Source organism: Prionailurus viverrinus, chromosome A1 (genome assembly GCF_022837055.1).
Source record: "Prionailurus viverrinus isolate Anna chromosome A1, UM_Priviv_1.0, whole genome shotgun sequence".
Taxonomy (NCBI): domain Eukaryota; kingdom Metazoa; phylum Chordata; class Mammalia; order Carnivora; family Felidae; genus Prionailurus; species Prionailurus viverrinus.
The window spans coordinates 129,544,171-129,566,720 of NC_062561.1; the positions used below are offsets into that span (position 1 = coordinate 129,544,171).

Below are 22,550 nucleotides of genomic sequence, written 5' to 3' on the forward strand. Positions count from 1 at the left end.
AACTTATACAAAACAAATAAACTTTAGAAAACACGTATCAGAGTTTACTCAATCTATTAATTGAGGGATTTTTTTGAAAATTATTTAGATTCTCTTGAAGTATTTTTCTTATTTTAACCTTACAAAGAAACTGGAAATGTTGTTTTATGGACTTACTGATAAGACAGTTTGTTGTTTTAAGTTGTTTTTCTCATGGTGGTAGTAAGTATGCATTGTGCCGTGATACTTTTCCAGCATGATCTAAAGCCAACAGTATATGTTCACAGACTCTGGAGTACACGGTCTTCATTAGTAAAAAGTGTAACAGTTAATAATGATTTTTATTTTAGATATTATGAAAGTGTTTTTGAATCAGGATAGATCGTTCTTGATATAAGGCTTATACTTACTGGTTGCCCTACCACAGGGGTTGGCAAACTTTCTTTAAAGGGCCAAGTGATAAGTATTTTAGACTTTGTGGGCTCTACAAGTGTGGCTATGTGCCAATAGAACCTTATTTACTGACAGTGAAATTTGAATTCTATGTAATTTTCGTGTGTCATGAAATAATTATTCTTCCTTTGATATTTTTTTCAACCATTTAAAAATGTAAAACAAGTTACAAACAGAATTTGACTCTCAAGTTGTGTAGTTAGCCAACCCCTGCCCTAGCAGTTGATTTTTCTTAATTAACTTTTTAATCTAATTTAAAACTGAAGATTTACTGCTTAAAACCTTTTAGAGGTATATGGCTTATGTTGAATTATTTTATAAGAAGCTCTATCCTGGGGGGAAAAATGCCGATAAATAAAGCTAAGTAACTTTTATTTTGACCATAAGAAGGCAGTTGAAAATTCCATAAAGCACTCATTTCCTTGATTGCACAGAGGAATCTTGCTATTGCTAAGCTGGGTTTTCTAACACAGGTAAAAATCCCATTACAGCAAATATTTGTGTAGTGGAAATATTTTATAGTGGAAGTATTCGTTCCACAGCTGTATTAAGCACCTACTCTTTTGAGGCACTTAGCCGGTAGAAAAATAAATCTCCCATGGATGCATCTTGCTCCTGACAGCCTTACAAGCCTAATAAGGAATATAAAATCTGTACAACTTGGGGCTAGAAATGGACCAAATAGGAGTGGAAGCTAATGAGAAAGAGAACGCAGGGGCGCCTGGGTGGCTCAGTTGGTTAAGCATCTGACTTCAGCTCAGGTCATAATCTTGCGGTCTGTGAGTTCAAGCCCCGCATTGGGCTCTGGGCTAACAGCTCAGAGCCTGGAGCCTGCTTCGGATTCTGTGTCTCCTTCTCCCTCTGTCCCTCCCCCACTCACACTCTATCTCTCTCTGTCTCTCAAAAATGGATAAATGGTAAAAATAAATAAATAAATAAATAAAAATTAAAAATTAAAAAAAGAATAAAGAGAATACAGAGAAAAACAACAGGGGTAGAAACTCAGAAGTAGGAGTAGAGAAGATAAAACACTGGAACTATATTAAAAATACTTATATGGGATTAGTGCAAGGCCGACAATTGAATGTTGCTCATTGTACCCCAATAACCATTCAGTACTGGGTTTGTCTGGAGGACAGTTCCTGCCTGGTGCTGTTGCTTGGATGACAAAAGGCAGGCTGGTGGAGCTGGTCTGAATAAAAGGTAGCTGGTAAACAGAGCTCAGGTTTTAGAGCCATTTTAACAAGGAGTTGATTCCCAGGCTGTTGAGTTTAGGCAGATTCCTTAATCTTTCTGAAACTCAGTTTCCCAAACTGTAAAATGGGATCAGCAATTCTTATTTTCTGACTTGTAATTAAGAGTGCAACCTTTTCTTCCTAGTTTTGTGTTCTTTGCTTGTTGCTTACTGAAATTTGAGAGGCAGCTTAGTAGAATGTGGATATCTTTTGGAACTAGAAATGGGGACAACTCTGGACTCACATGCTACCATTAGTACTTACTGTATAAATTTGAGACAGTTATTTAATTTCTCTATTAAATAAGGATACCTCACAATTTTGTAATGAAAATTAAATCAACTAAAGTGAGGGGCGCCTGGGTGGCTCAGTCAGTTAAGCATTCGACTTCGGCTCAGGTCATGATCTCACGGTTCATGGGTTTGAGCCCCGCGTTGGGCTCTGTGCTGACAGCTCAGAGCCTGGAACCTGCTTCAGACTCTGTGTCTCTCCTCTCTCTGCCCCTCCCATGCTCATGCTCTGTTTCTCTCTGTCTCTCAATAATAATAAATAAACGTTAAAAAGAATTAACTAAAGTGATCAGTTTTCTACTTTTTAAAGACCAAATTCCTACAGTATATTTTCTTGATATATTCTTATAGTCCAAGCTGATACTATTGCTCTTAGGGTTTTTTTTCAGCCTATTTTAAAAAATATAGCTGTGTTGAATTACAGAGATAATAATAAATAATAATATTAATAATATTAACTTAGACTTAATGCTTACTGTATGCCAGGCTCTGAGCTAAAAATTTGTATATAATTTCATATACTTTTCACAACTGTTAAATGTAGATATTATTATAATTTATATTTTGCAGATTGGAAATATGATGCTTACAAAATTAAGCAGTTTGCCCCCGATTACACAGCTAGTAAGGGATGCAGTCAAGATTTGAACCCAGAAAGGCTGATTCTACTCTCCTAAACACCATCTTCCATGTGATTCATATACACTTCCCTTGAGGCAGCTGGCCCACTTGCTTCCTGTTGCTACAAACATTGTGCACTCAGTGGAAATCAGGCACTTATTAGGTCTGATTTTGGAAATGGAACTGCCTTTCTTTATTGAACTCCCTATGCTCTTGTATTTTTTCAGGACACAAATCATTACCTGACATCATATATTTGTGTGTTTGTTTTCTGTTCCCCTTCACTAGTATATATTTTGCAGAAGAGGAGAAAATTCATGGTTAGTCCCTCCTTACATGTCCAGTGCCTAAAATAACATGTAACAGGTGCTCAATAAATATTTGTTTTATGCATGAATGAGTGAAGTGTTTGTGCAAATTATCAAAAATTTACATTTAAGTATTATTTGTCTTTCTAGCTTGGATTAGAGGAAAAAGAAAGACTCCACCTACGATGGAGGTAAGAATACACAACAAAAATATTCAAATAGCATGTATTTATAATGCTGTGTTTCTCAGTTGGGAGTTTACATGAAGCCTCAGAATAAATATTATGCATCTTCCCAGAGTGTTCATTTTACTCCACAGACAAGAATTTAAAACATCTTTATAATAAATGCACAAGTTATATAATATAACATTCAATTCACAGGAATTTTAAAATGAAAAAATACAAATGCAATACAAAATAAAAATATTTTTTAGAAAGTTTAGACTTAAAGCAGCTTACATCAGGATGTTTTGCCTGGTTCCTGGGAGCTGTGTTCTGCTATGGGTGCTTTGGTGGAAAAGTCTGAGAAATACTGAATCTCATGGTTCTATCCAAATCATCCTGTGCTTATTTTTCCCTCAATTTTATATCAAACGTAAAATGTTATAGTTTTATATACATTTAACTCTATCATATCTGAAGAAACCTTAAAATATACAATTAGCATGTAACATGGAACACTCAGTATAATAGATGAATTTTTATTTTAAACTTTAAAAACAGTTTTGGCAGCACAGAGAATAAAAAGTATAGCATTGTTGTGGTGTAGTATTTTTAAAACATAGTTATTTCATAATTTTTATTTTAAAACAATAGCCTAAAGTGTTCTAAAATTGTTTTGTTAGAATTAAATGTATTCCATAAGAGGAAATTTTCCAAAATGATTAGTATACTGCCTTCTCCTTTTCTTGTGTTTAGGACCTCCCTCTTCTTTTCTCTCCACTTTTCCTTCACTACTACAGCCCTGATGACAACAGAAATGTTGCTCCACCAGTCAGGCCCCACTTGTTGAGAAGTGGGGTACACCAGGGCAGAACTCATGGTGACCCATAAATTGACATACATATGCTCCATTTCTCCTGTACTGACCCCATCAGTGTTTGTCAGGCTGGGCTCTGAACAAGCTTATCTCTAAGCCCATTTATAGCTTTGTATGTTACTTCCACTTTTGCCCTGCCTTACTCTTGTCAGATCTTTCTAATATCTGTGAACCTTGGAAATAAAAGGGAAGAAAAAGTCATTGTGATTCAAGATTCAGAAGCATCCCCAGTGGTTTGCAGTGCTAGGAATCATCAAGGAGACCTTACAATTCCTCTTCACTTGGCCATATTAAGACTTCTTATTCTCAGAGCTAAAGCAGTTTCTTCTAACCTCAGAATTCTGAAAGCCTTCTTCCATGGAAACATTGATGTGCAAAGTGATTAGATGAAGGCACCTGAAACTATTAGAGCTAAGACACCACCCCTGTAAATTTCAAGTAATCCCAGCATTTCAGACAAGCTCCAATCAGAACAGTGAGACCACGTCATTCTATCCATGATGCTCACATTCTTGAATATCGGAATAGGAGCCTTCCCTTGCATCTTTTCTAATGTATTATCAATGTCATCCTTCTTTATGCTCTTCTGCATCCTCCCCACCACACACACACACACACACACACACACACACACACACACACACACCCTTTCCTCCCTCTTGATCTCTTCCATTGTGTTTCAGAAATTTCTGTTTCTTTGTTAGCAATTTATCCTTAACTTTTAATATTTCCTAGGAACTTTCTCTACCACAAAACCTCAACTGAAATCTGCCTGTGTCTGAAAGATAGTGAGCCTCCTTGTGTTCATTTTACCACAACCCACAGAAAGAATATGGGTTCAACTGTTTCTTTCTTTCCCTTGTCCCTTCCAAAATATTCTTTCATTTCGTGAACCTAGGTGAGAGTAGTAACTTTGTGACCTAAGTATGTTTTTCTCCACCTATTTATAATTTTTATCTCTCCCAACCTCCAGGCCACTCCCCACCCTGATGGTGAAGATGAGAACCAGACTTAGAGACTTCTTCAATGCCTTCCCAAGTCTTAGCTGTTCAGTTTTTTTTTTTTTTACTCCATCCACACTAATATCCATACCTCAAGTGAACAACCACTAATGTAGCCACACCTTAGTTCTTACCATCACCAAACACCATTCTACCACTACAGTTTGTAAACTCTTAAATCCCAGATTCTACATATGTCCGGTTAAGAGAAGACTACTTAATTTAAAGTAAGACAAGTTTACAGAAAGCCACAGGAATTAAATATATGGCTTAATGGGTTATTATAAGGTGAATTCCACAAGGTCAGAAATAGAACTTTGTCATCTAATCCAGAATCATGTACTCTGTCATAGTACAGCCTCCCCCAAAACCAACCCTGAACCTTTTGCAGTAAATTTATATAATTTTATCACCCAAATGTACATTATAGTTTAGAGTTTTACATTTTGTAAAAACTTCATATTTGATTTAAATCTACATCAATATCTGTGGTTCTCCTCCATCCCTTTTATTTTCTTATAAATTTGTCTGTTGAAAAACCCAGCCTATTTGACCTGTAGATCTTGCCACAGTTTAGATTTTGTTGATCTTATGTTATTCATGTTAGTTCACGATGTTCCTCTGTCCTCTGTCTTTCCTTCAGTTTGGCACCTGCATCCAGAAGCTGGCTACTCATGTTTGATCTTTTTGTCAAGACTGTAGAAAATGTTTGGCAAGACTATGGGAGAGCATATCTGGTTGTTCCTCTTTTTGTGATTTGCACAGTTGCTTATGCTTCATACCTATGTCACTTCATTGGAAACAACCTCCTAATCTTGCATGTCTGTTAAAACTAGTTAGTTTTCAAGATGCTATCAGTCATTTGAGCTCTCTACGTTTTTTTCAAATCTCTTAGTGAATTCCCACCCCCAAATAGACTTCTGTCTCTTCTACCTGTACGCTACGGCTAAAGGTTAGCTAGTAACAATTAGAGTGCCATTTACAGTAGTGTCAGAAAATATTAAATACCCTGATATAAATTAAGCAAAATATATGCAAGACATGTACACTTAAAACTACAGAATGCTGTTGAGAGAAATTGAAGAAGACCTAAATTAATGGAGAGAAATATCTGTTCGTGGGTTGGAATATTTAATTGCTAAGACGTTACTTCTTCCAAACTGATCTGCAGCAGCAAAGCTTATACTTTATCATGCATCACCATCACCAGGAAGGCTTGTTAAAACACAGATTGCAGGTCCCAGCCCCAGAGTGGTTGATCCACTAGGTCTTAGGGTGAGGCTTGAATATTTTCATTGCATCAAGATCCTTGGTGATACTAATGCTGCTGGTCAAGAGCCCATGCCTTGCAAACCACTGGTGTATAGAGTTAGTCAAATAAAAATCAAGTTAAAATTCCACCAGACTTGTAGAAATCAAGATATAGATGAATTCTAAAATATATTTGAAAATGCAAAGGCCCTAAAGTAGCTGAAAGCAATCATGAAAAAGGAGATTAAAAATTAGAGAACTTACACTGTCTGGCACTAAGACTTACTCTAAAACTGTAGTAATGAGGTACTGGGATAAGGATATATAAATAAATGAATGGAAAAGAATAGAGAATCCAGGGGTGCCTGGGTGGCTCAGTCGGTTAAGCGTCCGACTTTGGTTCAGGTCGTGATCTCACAGTTTGTGGGTTTGAGCACCACATTGGGCTCTGTGCTGATGGTTCAGAGCCTGGAGCCTGCTTCGGATTCTGTGTCTCCTTCTGTCTCTGCCCCTCCCTCACCTGTGCTCTGTCTCTCTCTGTCTCTCAAAAATAAATAAATGTAAAAAAAAAATTAAAAAAAAAAAGAATAGAGAATCCAGAAGTAGACACCATACAGCCAATTGGCTTTGACAATGGCACCAAAGGAACACAATTACAAATGGAAAGCCTTTTCAACAAATGGTGTTAGAATAACTTAATGTCCACATGGAAAAAATAAAGATCCCTACCTGACATCATGTGCCAGTATTAATTCAAGATGGAACATAGACTAAACATAAAAGCTAAAACTTAAAATCCTTCTAGAAGAAACCATAGTGGAATATTTTCACAACTTTGGGGTAAACAAGAGATAGAAAGCGCTATCCAGAAGGGAGAAGCATTGATCATTTGAACTTAATCAAAATTAAAACTAAGCTTCTCAAAAAATAACATTAGCAAAGCAGTAAACTGGGAGAAAATAATCACAGCGTATGTATTTGACAAGACTCGTATCCAGACTATACAAAGAACACCTCAACTCAATGATTTAAAAGAAAAGAAGGCAACGCTAATAAAAATTGGGAAAAAATCTTGAACAGTCACTTTATAAAATACAAGAATGAGCACTAAGCCTATGAAAAGATACTCACCATCTCTAGTCATCAGGGAAACCACAATGAGATGCCACTCTACTAGACACACAAGAAAAGAGCTAAAATTCAAAAGATTAACAATAACTAGAGCAACCATACCTTTCATGTAGTACTGGTTGTTGTAAAAATAATGCAACCACATTAAAAAACTGGCTGTTTTTTATAAAATCAAACACATCTACCCTCTGACACCAGTTTTTTTTCTCCTGGCCCCTTTCAAGTCTGAAGGAATAAATAGGCATATTTCTTGGGAAGCTCTGTCCGAAAGAAGGTCTAGTTGCCTGGCAGATCATGAATGGCCTCCTGATTTGTGCCCAGCCCACGTTTTCTTACTTTCCTCCTTCTGCTTGTTATACCCACTCAACTCTACAAGAACTCCCTACTGTTTCTCAGGTTTCCTGTCTTTTCCCTCTCTCATCAGCTGGCACACTTCTGCTTGTGCTTAGTTCCCTTTAAAGTTCTTTGATGGGATTCTTTGATTCCCTTTAAAATTCCTCGACTGTTTGCTCAACTTTTCATCGCGTAGAGTTAATCGCTCCTATCTAATTAGAACTGTACTGCCATGTACAGCTGTGTAGCTCTTTGAGTTCAGTATTATAACTCTGTTTTATTTTTCCATCTTTCTGACTATAGTATGAGCTGTATGGCACAAGACATATTTGTTTGTATGTCACAGATACCTAACACAGAGCCTGATTCATTATTTGATAAGCTTTTGTTGACAGAATTGGAAATCTCATTGCCATGTAAGCGTATTCCATGGTCTCCATGCAGAGTTTGAATTTTCAACAACCCACTGTAAAATGACCTGATAAAACTGAACATATTTTGAATTTGAGCATTGCCTGTACTGTATTGTTACCGTTGGTTGCCAATATAGTAAAGCACCTATTCGTCAGTGTGGTACAAGTTGAATTAATATTTCACAAAATTAATGAGGTAGACTTTTCCTAGTGATGACCATATTCTGTTTGAAGTCACGTATAGCAAATATTTTTAAATATTTCTTCTTCTTTCATACTGACAGAACAGTAGGAAACAAAGTTTTCTGTTGTAAAAAGTAAATAAATGTATTGCCAAATATTGACAAAATACATGACTCAGCAATAGGTTTACAGACACTAGAAGAAAGCTATAATATTGGACCTCACCTATTTCATTTTTAATACATATACTCCATAAAAAAAGGAAGAGAAAATTCTAGAAGCCAGTAGAAATGGAGATGGTGATGCTGTAGTCAAATGAAAGGTTGGGGTAGCTAGGTGGGATAATACTTAACAGTAATTCATTTACTTGACTGTGTTCTCAGATGTGACCTAGAAGCTCCAAAGACTCACTTTTGTCCATGTCCAAGGTGATTTGGCTCTAAAAGATATCACAATGACTAAAAGATAAATATGTGAGTTTGAAATAGTTGCCAGAATTCCAATCTGTTAATTTACAATAGAAATTCAATTAGCACAGGAAAAAACAGTAGGTTACCTGATAAGTATGACATTAGGATAAAGGGAGTTAAGTAAAATAAATGTTTAATTGCATCAGGGCTATAACTGCCTGTTGTGTCCATCTCACAATAGGGATAATCTGACCCATAGGAATGGAAATATTTAAATGGAATTGGCCACAGTTCCCAACATCTGTCTCTATACTAGGAATAACCTTATGATTTGGAATAGTAAAAATTGCCATGTGCTGGTTGAGGCTTTTGCTTTCAGGGATGCTGTTTTTATGGACTGCCAGCATTTGTCTCTGTGATCTCTTCTTTTCTTTGCTTCCCCATTCTGACTGACATGTTATTTCTTTTGCTATTACAGTGGTTACATTATGATCAAATGTTGCTGACCCTGCAGATGTTCTTTCGTTTATTCTTTTCACATCGCTGTTCTGGCCTGTAAGATGTTGATCTTACAGTTCAATTTTCAGAAAAAAAATCTTATTTCTGAATTCTTTTTTTAAGGTTTTATTTTTTTTTTAATTTTTTTTTCAACGTTTATTATTTTTGGGACAGAGAGAGACAGAGCATGAACGGGGGAGGGGCAGAAAGAGAGGGAGACACAGAATCGGAACCAGGCTCCAGGCTCTGACCCATCAGCCCAGAGCCTGACGCGGGGCTCAAACTCACGGACCGCGAGATCGTGACCTGGCTGAAGTCGGACGCTTAACCGACTGCGCCACCCAGGCGCCCCTTAAGGTTTTATTTTTAAGTAATCTCTACACCCAACATGGGACTCCAACTCATGACCCCAAGGTCAAGAGTCACATGTTCCACCAACTGAACCAGCAGGTGCCCCTTACTTCTGAATTCTTGAGGCCCATTTCACCATTGTCTCCAAGTAACTGACACTTATTGCTTGAGTTCTCAGTACCCAGTATTATTATGTTCATTTTAGAAGTTACAGAATTGAAATGTCTTTTAAAATGGATATTTTGCATATGTAACCCCACTTTCCTGCTGCCTTAAATTGCAAAGATGGATTTTGGACCCCTACCTCAAACCTCACACTCACTTCTGGTTATGAAGTGGAAATGGATAAGAAAATTGCAACATGTTCATATAGTAGGTTACAGCATGATTCATTAAAAATAAATAAACTAGGGCTGCCTGGGTGGCTCAGACGGTTAAGCATCCATCTCTTGATTTTGGCTCAGGTCATAATCTCATAGTTTGTGGGTTCCAGCACTGCATCAAGCCCTGTGCTGACAGCATGGAGCCTGCTTGAGATTCTCTCTCTCTGCCCCTCCCCTGCTTTCTCTCTCTCCCTCCCTCCCTCTCTCTCTCTCTCAATAAATAACCTTAAAAAAATGAATGAACTAGAGCTGCATTTATCAATGGGGATAAATCTCAGAAACATGATGTCAAACAAAAAGAGCAAGTTACAGAAGATTTCATACACTACAATACTATTTATATAAAGTTTGAAAGCAAGGAAAGATTAATGGACCATCAAGTAAAGTTAACAAGTTAAACTCTGAGTTTACTTTTTCTTTGCAAGCCTAATGAAAACAACAGCAAAGGGATTTGTTTTAAAAAGCATAAACCTACAAGGTCAAAGAAATTGAAGAGACAAAAACAGCAACAGTGTTTTAGAAGCTGGAAAGCAGATGAACAGGTGGTAACAGATTTAGCAAAATGGAGAATGACTTCTCATCTGGCAGAGAAGAAAGCCCAGAAGCAACCCGGTTTATATCACAGAACCTCAGAATGTTCAGTAATTGGCAGTGCCAGGAAATTCTAAAAGTGGAGTTAAGGCTGGTGCTAAAAACAGTAACTTAAGAAGCAATTAGATGCTAACCAGTAAATTGTAGGTGCAATAATAGAGTTGGAAAATCACCATTTTTCAGTCATCATTGTAATAGCTTATTCAAGGAAAAATTATTAGTGGGTGCTATAACCCTTGGGTCAAATTTTGTTGGGAAACACAATATTTACATGATCTCAGGGCACCTGGGTGGCTCAGTTGGTTATATCTGCCTTCAGCCCAGGTCATGATCTCACAGTTCGTGGTTTCAAGCCCTGCATGGTGCTCTGCACTGACAGCATGGAGCCTGCTTGGGATCCTCTGTCTCCCACTCTCTCTGCCCCTCCCCCGTTCTCTTTCTCTCTCTCTCTCTCTCTCTCTCTCTCTCTCTCTCTCAAAAATAAAATAAACATTTAAAAAAGATATTTACATGATCTCAAGGTATCTCCCAACAGATTGCTTATTAATTACAAAGGGAAAAAAAAAAAGTATACTTAGAGTAGACAAATCTAGTGGATACCACCTTAAACAAGTAGGACAGACTTGATATGTGTTCCTCCTTGTATAATGCACTGAGAATAAGGTAATATTTATGTTGTATTTCTTCAGATACAGAATCCTCATCTAATCATGAGGGCAAAGCCAGAAAACCTAAATTGGAACACATGTCATTAAACACCAGATGGGTCATGTTAGTGTTATGAACAACAAAGAAAGACTGATTAACACGACAATTAAATGTAATATGTGACCCTGGATTGTGGAAAAAACTTAGCCATAAAGGACAGTATTGGGGTAGTTAGTAAAATTTGAACATGAACCATATATTAAATAATAGCACTGTAGCAGTGTTAAGTCTTCTGGAAAAAAAAAAGAGAAGGATGCTATTAAATTCTTTTTGTGAAAGTCTGAAAACCCAGCAACTTCTCTCCCATTTGAAAACTGGGAGTTTATTTATGGAAAGTTTATTTATTTATCCAGTCAAATTTGAGTGAAGAGGTACCAGTCAGAAAAGAGAGTGATTAAATGAACATATACTTACTGAACTTAACAAATGAGGTTGAGTTATAGCTAAGTACATTGACAATAAACAGAATTTACTTATTATTTCCAAGAAAAACAGAACTTAGGTAGGAAAAAGAAAAATCCTAGTATACTAGATAACTTACTTGTTATAGTGTTTATTCATAATATAAATATTGAATATTGATCTATAACTATTTGGAGAGTATTTGGTCTCAAGAAGGATGAGGTAAATCCTCACTTTCTTTTTTTTTTTTAAGTTTGTTTTGAGAGAGAGAGAGAGAGAGAGAGAGAGAGAGAGTAATTGGGGGAGGGGCAGAGAGAGGAGGAGATAGGGAATCCCAAGCAGGCTTCAACACTGTCAGTACAGTGCCCCATGCGAGGCTCGAACTCATGAATCATGATATGGTGACCTGGGCTAAAGTAAGACACTTAGATGACTGAGCCGCCCAGATGCCCCATAAATCCTCATTTTCAGTAATAAGTCAATATACAGTGCTTAAAATTGGAAAGTAAAGAAGTAGTAACACAAAAACGTTTTTAGATATTGTGGAGGATTTAGGAGCAGAGTCTTCCTTTATAGCTGTCAGTTTCTCAGCTCCCTTGTTTGGCCTGGGCCATAACCAGAAGCATCATTTGAAAGCATATCATAAGTATTTTAGAACAATGTAGCCCTATAAATTATGTGAACATATAATTTTTATTTAAAGAGAAGAATTTTGAAAAACATACGTGATGCTGTAGATGAGAGGTAGCAAAGTTTTTCTTCAGAGCACCGTATAGTAAATATTTCAGGTGTCGTGAGACACGGTCTCGTTGCTCCTGTTCCTAACTCTGCCATGGTAGTGTGAAAGCAGTTATAGACTACATATATGAGCGAGTGTGGCTATGTGCGGTGTAACTTTATTTATAAAACAGGTGGTGGGTGGATCCTAGTTTGCTAACCGCTCCTACTGATGACTGGTTTTCAAATTGGGATACCTCTACCCCTGAGAACACAAAGATGTCCAGTGGGATATGCGGGTATGTATGGCCTTAAAGAAATTAATTTCCGTATTCTCTCTTTCCATATGTCATCTTTCCTAAAAACGATCTGAGAACTCTTTCTGGTCTGCCAGTTCTCCTTTTTGACATCTTTCGTAATCATCTGTCTCCCGCTTTTCAAAAGAAAAGCTTACCCCTTGTCCTTGCTAAATCTTACTGTGGTGCATTGCCTTGGGGTTTAAAAATCTCCAGGGCACCAAACAGAGACTACTGGAGAGTGAATTTCTCCTGAGGGATAGTCTCTTGAGACTAAAGCAGAGAAATCTTCAGTAAAAATTACTGAACGGGGCAGCACATTATTTCAGCCAGCTGACAAACTCATGGCAAGGATCCATGCCTTCTAGTTTCTTTGTCCACCTAGATAACCATTTATCTATCTTAAAATTAAAATCCACAAGTGAGAAAGTTGTCATAGAGACACATAATAATACATTTATTTGAATTTAAAAATTAAGTTAGATTTCTTCTGACAGAGAAGTCAGATTTGGCTGATTGGGTTTGACAATGAGGACTGGCTTTGCCAATTAAGTTATATGGCTATATTTTCCGTAAATTGAGTAAGTTAAACTGCAGCTCCAAGGCTTTGACAAAAACATACTTAGAGGATGTATTCAATATGCAATAAACTTGAAAATACATCTTGTGCCATTATTTAAGTGTCAATTTAAACGTGCAAGATGGTACATAGTTTTCAAAGGTCTTAGGAGATAAGTGTGCAAAACAAAGTAGGAAATCACTGCTGCTGTTGTTCATGGGTATATAAACATGCAGTGGGGTGCCTGGGTGGCTCAGTCAGTGTGCGATCCAGCCCTGCATCAGGGGGCTCTGTGCTGGGCATGGAGCCTGCTTGAGATTCTCTCTCTCCTCCCTCTGTCCTTTCCTTGCTTGTGCTCGCACATGTGCTCTCGCTCTCTCTCTCTCTCTCTCTCTCTCTCTGTCTCTCTCTCAAACCTTAAGAATAAAGATGTAATAAAAGTATTAAAAACATGCATGAGGGGCACCTGGGTGGCTCAGCCGGTTAAGAGTCCGACTTTGGCTCAGGTCACCATCTCACGGTTCGTTTCCTGAGTGAGAACCCCGCGTCGGGCTCTGTACTGACAGCTCAGAGCCTGGAGCCTGCTTCAAATTCTGTCTCTGTCTCTGTCTCTGTCTCTGTCTCTTTGCCCCTCCTCTACTTGCTCTCTGTCTCTCTCTCAAATATAAAACATAAAAATAAATAAATAAAATAAAATAAAATATAAACACATGAAAATGATAGACAAGAAATTGAGAGTAGTTGTTACCTCTGGGGAAGGAGAATGTTGGGGGGAGGGGTCACAGAGTGTTTTATGGGTCATATCTGTAGTGTTTTATTTCTCAAGCTGTATGTTGGTCATATCTGTACTGCTTTATCTGTAGTATTTTTTTTAAATTTTTTTTTCAACGTTTATTTATTTTTGGGACAGAGAGAGAGAGAGAGAGAGCATGAACGGGGGAGGGGCAGAGAGAGAGGGAGACACAGCATCGGAAACAGGCTCCAGGCTCCGAGCCATCAGCCCAGAGCCTGACGCGGGGCTCGAACTCACAGACCGTGAGATCGTGACCTGGCTGAAGTCGGACGCTTAACCGACTGCGCCACCCAGGCACCCCTATCTGTAGTATTTTAATTCTTAAGTTGATTATAGCTATAGTATTTTGTTTCCTAAGCTGCATATTGGGCACTTAGATATATGTAATATTATTAACTATATTTATACACTTGAAATATTTTATTAAAAAATAATACAATGTGTGGAAATTAAGAAACAAAACAGATGAACATAAGGGAAGGGAAGGAAAAACAAAATATGATAAAAACAGAGAGGGAGGCAAACCCTAAGAGCCTCTTGAATACAGAAAACCAACTGAGTGTTGTGGAGGGGTACTGGGTGGGGGATGGGCTAAATGGGTGATGGTCATTAAGGAGGGCACTTGCTGGTATGAGCACTGGGTGTTATATGTAAGTGATGAATCACTAAATTCTACTTCTGAAACCAATATTATACTATATATTAATATGAATTTAAATAAAAAAAAAGAATACAATGAAACCTTGTAATCGTATATTTTAAGAGAACGTGTTGGGTTCCTGATACAAAAATAAGATATTTAGAATAACCTGAAAAGTGAAATACTTGAAATTCTAAAATACTGAAGGCACTTAAGAAGTTATCATAGCAATATGCATAAAAAACAATCATCGTAGCTTAAGTTTTGGGATTCCTTGTTAAAACCTGAATGCTTGTATATTTTTATTATTCATTTAGTTACTTAACAAGCACCTGATATGTGCCTAATAGCTAACATAGTTTCCTTATAGATTTCTGTTGTACATACCAACCTGTCCTAGACACAAACTCTATTCAGTTATGTTTAGATTCAGTTTTTAGTTTTCTTTTTATTTCCTCTGCAAAAGTCAATTAGTCTGATTCTTTGAGGTCGCAAGGGAAAAACATTCACATATTGCCTTCAGAAATTAGATTTTATTGCAAGTTTACACAGGGAGCATTATGTATTCAGTTATGTAGTCATTCTGGGATCTTTGGTTTCCCAGACTGGAAAGGATATATCCTTGAACTTGATCAACATCCCATTCTTTATTCACCTACTAGCATTTCTATCTCCCCAAAGAAGATGTATCTGGATGGGTTGACCACCATCCGCAGTGAAAAGTTCCGTCGAGTGGAGTTATGGCAGTCATTTCACCTCCCTCATGCCTAAAACTGTGTGCTTCTTTTGGCTAGGCACAGCAACTCCCCATTCAGGAGCGCCTGAAGCCCTGCAGTTTATACCTGCCAGTGGAGTTATTGCACACTTCTATGAGTCTGGCATGACCAGAGTTATGACTTTACTTGGTTTATCATCCTTTATTTGATTAAAAAATTAATATAACAATGTTACTGGGCACCTGGGTGGCTTAGTCGCTTAAGCATCCGTCATCAGCTCAGTTCATGATCTCATTGTCCATGATTTCGAGGCCACATTGGGCTCTGTGCTGACAGCTCAGAGCCGGAAGCCTGCTTCAGATTCTGTGTCTCCATCTCTGTCTGTTCCTTCCCTGCTCATGCTCTGTCTCTCTCTTTCTTTCAAATATAAACATTAAAAAAAAATTTTAATAAAAAATTAATATAACAATTTTAAAAATAGAAATAGTAAAATACCCCAAATCATATAGCTGGTTGCACATTTCAACTTTAACAAGTTATTCATACATTGGTATGTTATTTTAATTTCGGTATACTTTTTATTTTGTATACTGACTTTTCACTTAACTATCATAATAAATGAATAAAAACAAGCACTTGAAACTCAATGGCATAACACTTAGAAATGACTTTTCTACATACCTTTTTTGGTATTGACCTCTAGCTTTGTAAAAAAAGGTGATATTAAATTTGCCATGCTTCCCTAGAAAAAATGTGGTAGGAAATGAAAGTAAATCTTGAGCATTTCAAGCTTGTCAGAGTCTATACTCAACCATAAGCTAGTGTGTCTCCCTAACTGGAGGTATTTATTTATTAACTGTGCAAGAAATTTTTATGCTAGTTTGTGTTAATTTTTTTGGTTTTCCAAATATTGATTTTAAGTAGGTCTTGCTAAACATTATCTCAAATTTCAAGCATCCCACCTTTCTTATTCTAAAAGGATTGCTTCTCTTTTTTTAATGTTTATTTATTTATTTTGAGAGAGAGAGAGAGAAAGGGGGGGGGGAGGGGCAGAGAGAGAGAGGGAGAGAGAGAATTCCGAGCAGGCTCCATACTGTCAGCACAGAGCCTAATGTGAGGTTGGAACTCACGAACCTGTGAGGTCATGACCTGAGCCAAAACCAAGAGTAGACGCTTAACTGACTGAGCCACCCAGGAACCCCTAAAAGGATTGCTTCTTAAATGCCTTGTTACAAAGCCGAGGTCTGAGTTTGAGCTTCATTTATCCTTAGCACATTTTTTCCTTCTATTTTGACCTTTTATCTGACTTTTAAAGTGCAGAACATAACAGGGTTTTTTTTAAGTTGTATATAAATAGATTGCTATTATTTATTATTTTTAGATATGCTTATGCTCAGTGTCTTATGAGATTCATCATAACTTACTGGGTGCATATTAAAAACTATACAGAATTTGTTCTGAATAGTTAACCTTCTGAGTCACATCATCAGTTACTAAGGCAAGTCCCATTTAGGTGTTAAAACTGGGCTTACACCCAGTGAAAAATGGTTAAGGGAGTTAAAATGAGGTCAGGTTTGTATTTTTTTTTTAATTCACACCTTTCTCGGTTATCTTACCAAAACAATTTCTTATGATATTCCTCTTATTCTTCCATGTTGAAGAAATAATGATTATCTTCACACTCTAAATTTCAAGAAAAATAAATTGCTACTGATTACTTTTATCAGATGTAAATTGATTTCTTTAAATAATGGTGTTTAGGAAGATTATATTGGTTTTATTTGTGGTGTACCCTCTAGGATATCAAGCCACTGTTGATTGTCACAGTTAGGCATGCCAGATTTTATTCTCAAATATTTATTATGACAGTGACAAAATACTGTACTAATTTGCTAAGTGTATGTTGTTGCTATGGTAATAAGAAATCAGACATTTTTTATAACTTTTCTGATATACATATGTTCACTGTGTTTCATGTATTCAAATATACTTAATCTCCTTCTCAAATATCACATTCTGTTGCCATTGTGATACTTTTTTTTTTTTTTTTTTTTTTTTTTTTTTTTTGCTGGTTTTCTACAACATGAACAAACGGATGTGTCATCTAGGGCAGGGTTTTTCAACTTATGCAATACATTAGTGGGTTGTGAAATCAACTTAGTGGGTTATAAGTATTTTTTCTTTTTAATAGAGTAGAAAAAATATACAATAGGAAATACTAATAGTATTGTTTTATGAAATTCTTATTTCACATACGCACATATGTTCATGTACTGTATTTCTTATTGTGGTGGCTTATTTTTATGGGTCAACTTGAGTAGGCCACAGCACCTGTAGTCAAACACTAGTCTAGATTTTGCTGTGAAGGAACTGTTTAGATGAGATGAACATTTAAATCAACAGACGTTGAGCAAAGCAGATTACCCTCCATAATGTGGCTGGGCCTTATCCAATCAGTTGAAGACCACAAGAGAAAAGAGACTGACCTCCTCTGAGAAAGAGGGGATTCTGCCTGCAGACTCCTTTGGACTCAAGCAACATTAACTCTTCCCTGGGTCTCCGGTCTACCAGCCTACCATGAAGATTTGGACTTCTTAACCTCCACAATTATGTGAGTCAATTCCTTAAAATTAATCAGTCCCCCTCATATATATACATATATCCATACATATATATATAAATACATACATACACATATATATGTATATATATATAAATATACACACATACATTCATACACATGTTACTGGTTCTGTTTTTTTTTGACAACCCTAATATACTTACTAAAGGTCATAGTACAAAAAGTTGAAAATTACTAATCTTGACAGTAGTTTTTTTAAAGCTTATTTATTTATTTTGAGAGAGACAGACAGTGCAAGTGGGGAAGGGGCAGAGAGAGAGGGAGAGAGGGAAGAACCCAAGCAGGGTCCACACTGTCACCACAGAGCCCGAGGTGGGGCTCTAACTCATAAACTATGGAATCATGACCTGAGCCAAAACCAAGAGTTGGCCACTTAACCGACTGAGTCACCCTAAATCTTGACAGTAGTTTTTTAACCTAGTGAACTGGTATGTGTAAAATGCTTAGCCAATGTGTAGCTCAAAATAGATATTAAATAAGTGATAGCTGCTGTTATTTTATAATTTTTACTTGTTATTAAAGTCCATAAGAATCCTAATTTGATGAGAAGTTATATAGAAATATTTCTAACTTATCCACTCATTTAAACTCTTTTTTTAAAGGACTAATCTGTGTTTCAGAATAATATTTGGTATTTTGAACGTTTGCTCTGTAGAAATTATCATGAAATTTTCTACTTTGTTTCCCTCTCCCCATTTATGTGGTCTATGAGCTCCCTATATTTTTTTCCACATAATATTCCAAACAGTTCAATATATTTGAATTTTTGAAAAGATAGTCTTTGTCTGTAATTCAAGATTATTTGATATTCTCAATCTCAATGCACTAAGGGACAGGCATATAAGAAACTGTTATCACATACTTCTTGAGCCCTCCCTCACATGCTCTTGTCCTGCTTTACTCCAGCCTAGCTGCAGCCACCATCTGCCTTAGGTATAATCTCACTACAGCTCTGCTGAGTAACTTTAGCTTTCTACTTTGACACTGTAGCATGGGATGCTTGTGGGGAGTCAGTCTGGAAATGTGAGAGGATTAACACACCGGGTAACCCTTGACCCATGAGGGATAGGAACTAATGGATAAACACTCCCTGTCTGCCCCTTGGGCAAATGGGTCAAGCACATTGAAACAGTTCGGACACATTCAACATTATTCCTTAGAAGGTTCCAGCAGGAATTGGGTCCCAATGTCCAGAGCACTGACCAGAGCTTACCTCTGTTTGTTTTTCTTCCCTGTTTTACTCTTTCCAGTATCTTGCTCTTCTTCCCTGAATCACTTGTTCAGCATCAGCTTTTTGAAAACCAAAATTGTTGTCTTAACAGACAAACTGGAGCCCAAAATTGAAATTGTCAGTAGCTAGTAATTAAATTCAGCAGGCCAACTGATTTTGTAACATGAGTGCACATTGGTCCTGTTGGCACAAAATGATATGTCTTTAGAAATATTAAAGAGAGGGACACCTCGGCGGCTCAGTCTTTTGAGCATCCGACTTCAGCTCAGGTCATGATCTTGCATCTCATGAGTTCAAGCCCCACATCAGGTTCACTGCTGTCTGTGCAGAGCCTGCTTTGGATCTTCTGTCCCCCTTTCTCTGCCCCTCCCCCACTTATGCTCTCTCAAGAATAAATAAAACATTTTAAAAAAAGAAATATTAAAGAGAAAGAGTGTATGTATGTCTCTCAGATGTACTTGAAAATTTTGTGACCCAGGAGCATCTTAATGGGATGAAATTCTGTGGTGTCATTCAGTACTTACCCAGGTACTTGACAGACCCTGAGATTAATTTTTCAACAACAGCTTGACTTGGCCTATAAGTATAATTGAAGCTTAACTCTGGAAGAGTCTAATGATTTTCTATCCTAGTAAGAACCCTGATTGTATTTTTCTAGTTTGATAATAGAGTGGCCGTCTTACTGCTGCCCATTAGGGATTAGAAGCAGGCATCTCCTCTCCATTTGAAACACTGCTAACAAACTGACGCTCTGCAGAAGCATGCCTTAGATTATCTAACGTCTTGATCCTTTCAAAAGTATGGCTGAGGGAAATTATGTCTAAAGAAGATCTTCTAGGATAGAACTTCCCAGCTGCTGAGCCAGACTTCTATAGAGATGTGCCCACAATACTGATGCTCTTAGTCCTCCAGTGGCCACTTACTTCCTGTTGTGAAAAACCTGGGGAAGAACTACCTAAGGCCTCAGTGTGCAATCGAAATATATTAGCCACATATTTAACTTTAAATTTTCTAAGAGGCCCATTAGAAAAAGTAAAAAGAAATAAGTGAAATTAATTTTAATAATGTATTTCAGTTAGCCCAGTATATCAAAATATTATCAATTCAGTATGTAATCAATAAAAAAACTAGTTAGTGCGATATTTTATATTTTTAATGCTAATCTTTGAAATCCAGTATTTATCCTACATTTATAGCCTATCTTTTTTTTTTTTTGTAAGCATTTATTTATTTTTGAGAGAGAGAGACAGAATCTGAAACAGACTCCAGGCTCTGAGCTGTCAGCACAGAGCCCAGTGCAGGACTTGCACCCACAAACTATGAGATCATGACCTGAGCCGAAGTCAGATACTTAACCGACTGAGCCATCCAGACACCGCTACACTTTTCAGACTAGCCACATATCAGGTTGTCAGTGACCACCAGCGACCACCATTGAACAATGCAGATCTAAGGGATGTACTAGCTACCTAGTGTATCAAGTGAAATCATCCAACATATAGCACCCCCATCTAAGTTCTAGCCTTTATATTTTGGGCTTTTGATTAATAAGTAAAAAGTCTGGAAGATAATCACTTCTACATCTGTTTAAAAATGATTACTGAAAATATTGGTCATTTTGCTCTTTACCTCTTATTTAAGAATTATTGAAAACAAACTCTTCCTAGATGCGTCTACAAAAAAAAAGAACAAACTTTTTTTTATCTCTCAAAGAATAAATATGTTTCCTTTTATTAAGTAAAATGAGTTATATAAATTGTTTAGCCTCTTGCCCTGGCTGTTAGGAAGTGCAGAGTAAAAGGTATTGTTAAATTACAGTAACTTTGTTAACTACATTAACACTTGCAGTTATCATATATCCTTTTCCCCATAGTTTGGCTTTTTAAACAACTTTTTTTTACTTTTTACTTTCTTTTAATGTCTTCATCTTTTTTAACAACTTTATTTTACTCCTTAAAAAACAGAACCACTAGGGGCGCTTGGGTGGCTTGAGTCAGTTAAGCATCTGAGTTCAGCTCAGGTCATGGTTCATGAGTTTAAGCCCCTCATTAGGCTATCTGCTGTCAGTGCAGAGCCTTTAGATCCTCTGTCTCCCTCTCTCTCTCTCTGCCCCTTCCTTGTTTGCTCTCTCTCTCTCTCAAAAATTAACATTAAAAAAATAATAGTTCATATTTAAAAAACAAACAAACCAGAATCCCTAGATTCATTGACTAAGTGAATACACTCTGGATAGGAAAAGAAATATATGAGCTTACGCTGTTAAATGTACTAATTTGTGGTACTTGTCAGATGGTCAGATGTGCAGATTTCAGTACTAGAGTGGCATAATTGCAATGGACTTTACTTCACAATGATAATAAGGAGCTATGGAGCATATACATTACTCACAGAATAAAGGCAGGAGGCAATTTCTCTGCTGAAGTGATGGGAGAGAGGGAGGGAAGGGAGGAATGAAAGAGATGTAGATATAATTAAGAGATTTATTTATTTCAGAGAGTTGCCTAACATAGCTGTGGGAGCAGACAAGTCAGAAATTTGCAAGACAGGCAGGTAGGTTAAAAATTCTCAAGCAAGAATTGATCCTGCAGTCTTGAGACAGAATTTCTTCTTCCTCAGGGGACTCCTAGTTTTGCTCTTAAGGCCCTTCAACTGAATGGTTGAGGGTCACCCAAATTATGAAGAATAGCTCTTTTACTTAGAATCAATGGTTCATAGATGTTGCCTGCTTTTACAAAATACCTTCACAGCAACACCTAGGTTAGTGTTTAATTGAATAATTGGGTACTATGGCCTAGCCAAGTTGATACATAAAACTAATCATCACAGTTGATAATTAGTGCTTTTATTCTGATAGTTTTTAGTTACATTTTTTGTTTTAAAATCTATTGGGCTTTCATCTGAAACTAATAGAACCTTGTGTGTCAGCTATACTCAAGTAAAAAAAATTGTTTTGATTTTTTTAAGAAAGATTTTTTTTAATGTATTTTTGAAGGGGGGGGGGGAGGGCCAGAGAGAGGGATAAACAGAATCTGAGGTAGGCTCCAGGGTCTGAGCTGTCAGCACAGAGCCCGCAGGGCTCAAATTTGTGAACTGCGAGATCATGGCCTGAGCTGAAGTTGAACACTTAACCACCTGAGCCACCCAGGCACCCCGAAGGATTTCTTTTAAAATTAATGTATCTAAGGGGCACCTGGGTGGCTCAGTCAATTAAGCCACTGACTTTGGCTCCTGTCATGATCTAACAGTTTGTGGGTTTGAGCCCCATATCAGGCTCTGTGGTGACAGCTCAGAGCCTGGAGCCTGCTTGGGATTCTGTGTCTCCCTCTCTCTCTGCCCCACCCCTGCTCGCGCTCTGTCTGTCTCTCAAAAATGAAT

The 22,550-nt window shown here is 37.2% G+C and overlaps 1 protein-coding gene across 1 annotated transcript in view; it reads left to right on the forward strand.

Moving 5' to 3' along the window:
- The window catches only part of NDUFAF2 (NADH:ubiquinone oxidoreductase complex assembly factor 2), a 170,440-nt gene that overhangs the window by 119,868 nt on the left and 28,022 nt on the right, over positions 1-22,550 (forward strand). Inside the window, exon 3 of the mRNA XM_047875275.1 lies at positions 3,037-3,077. Coding sequence (XP_047731231.1) covers positions 3,037-3,077 — 41 coding nt within the window. The remainder of the gene's footprint in view (positions 1-3,036; positions 3,078-22,550) is intronic.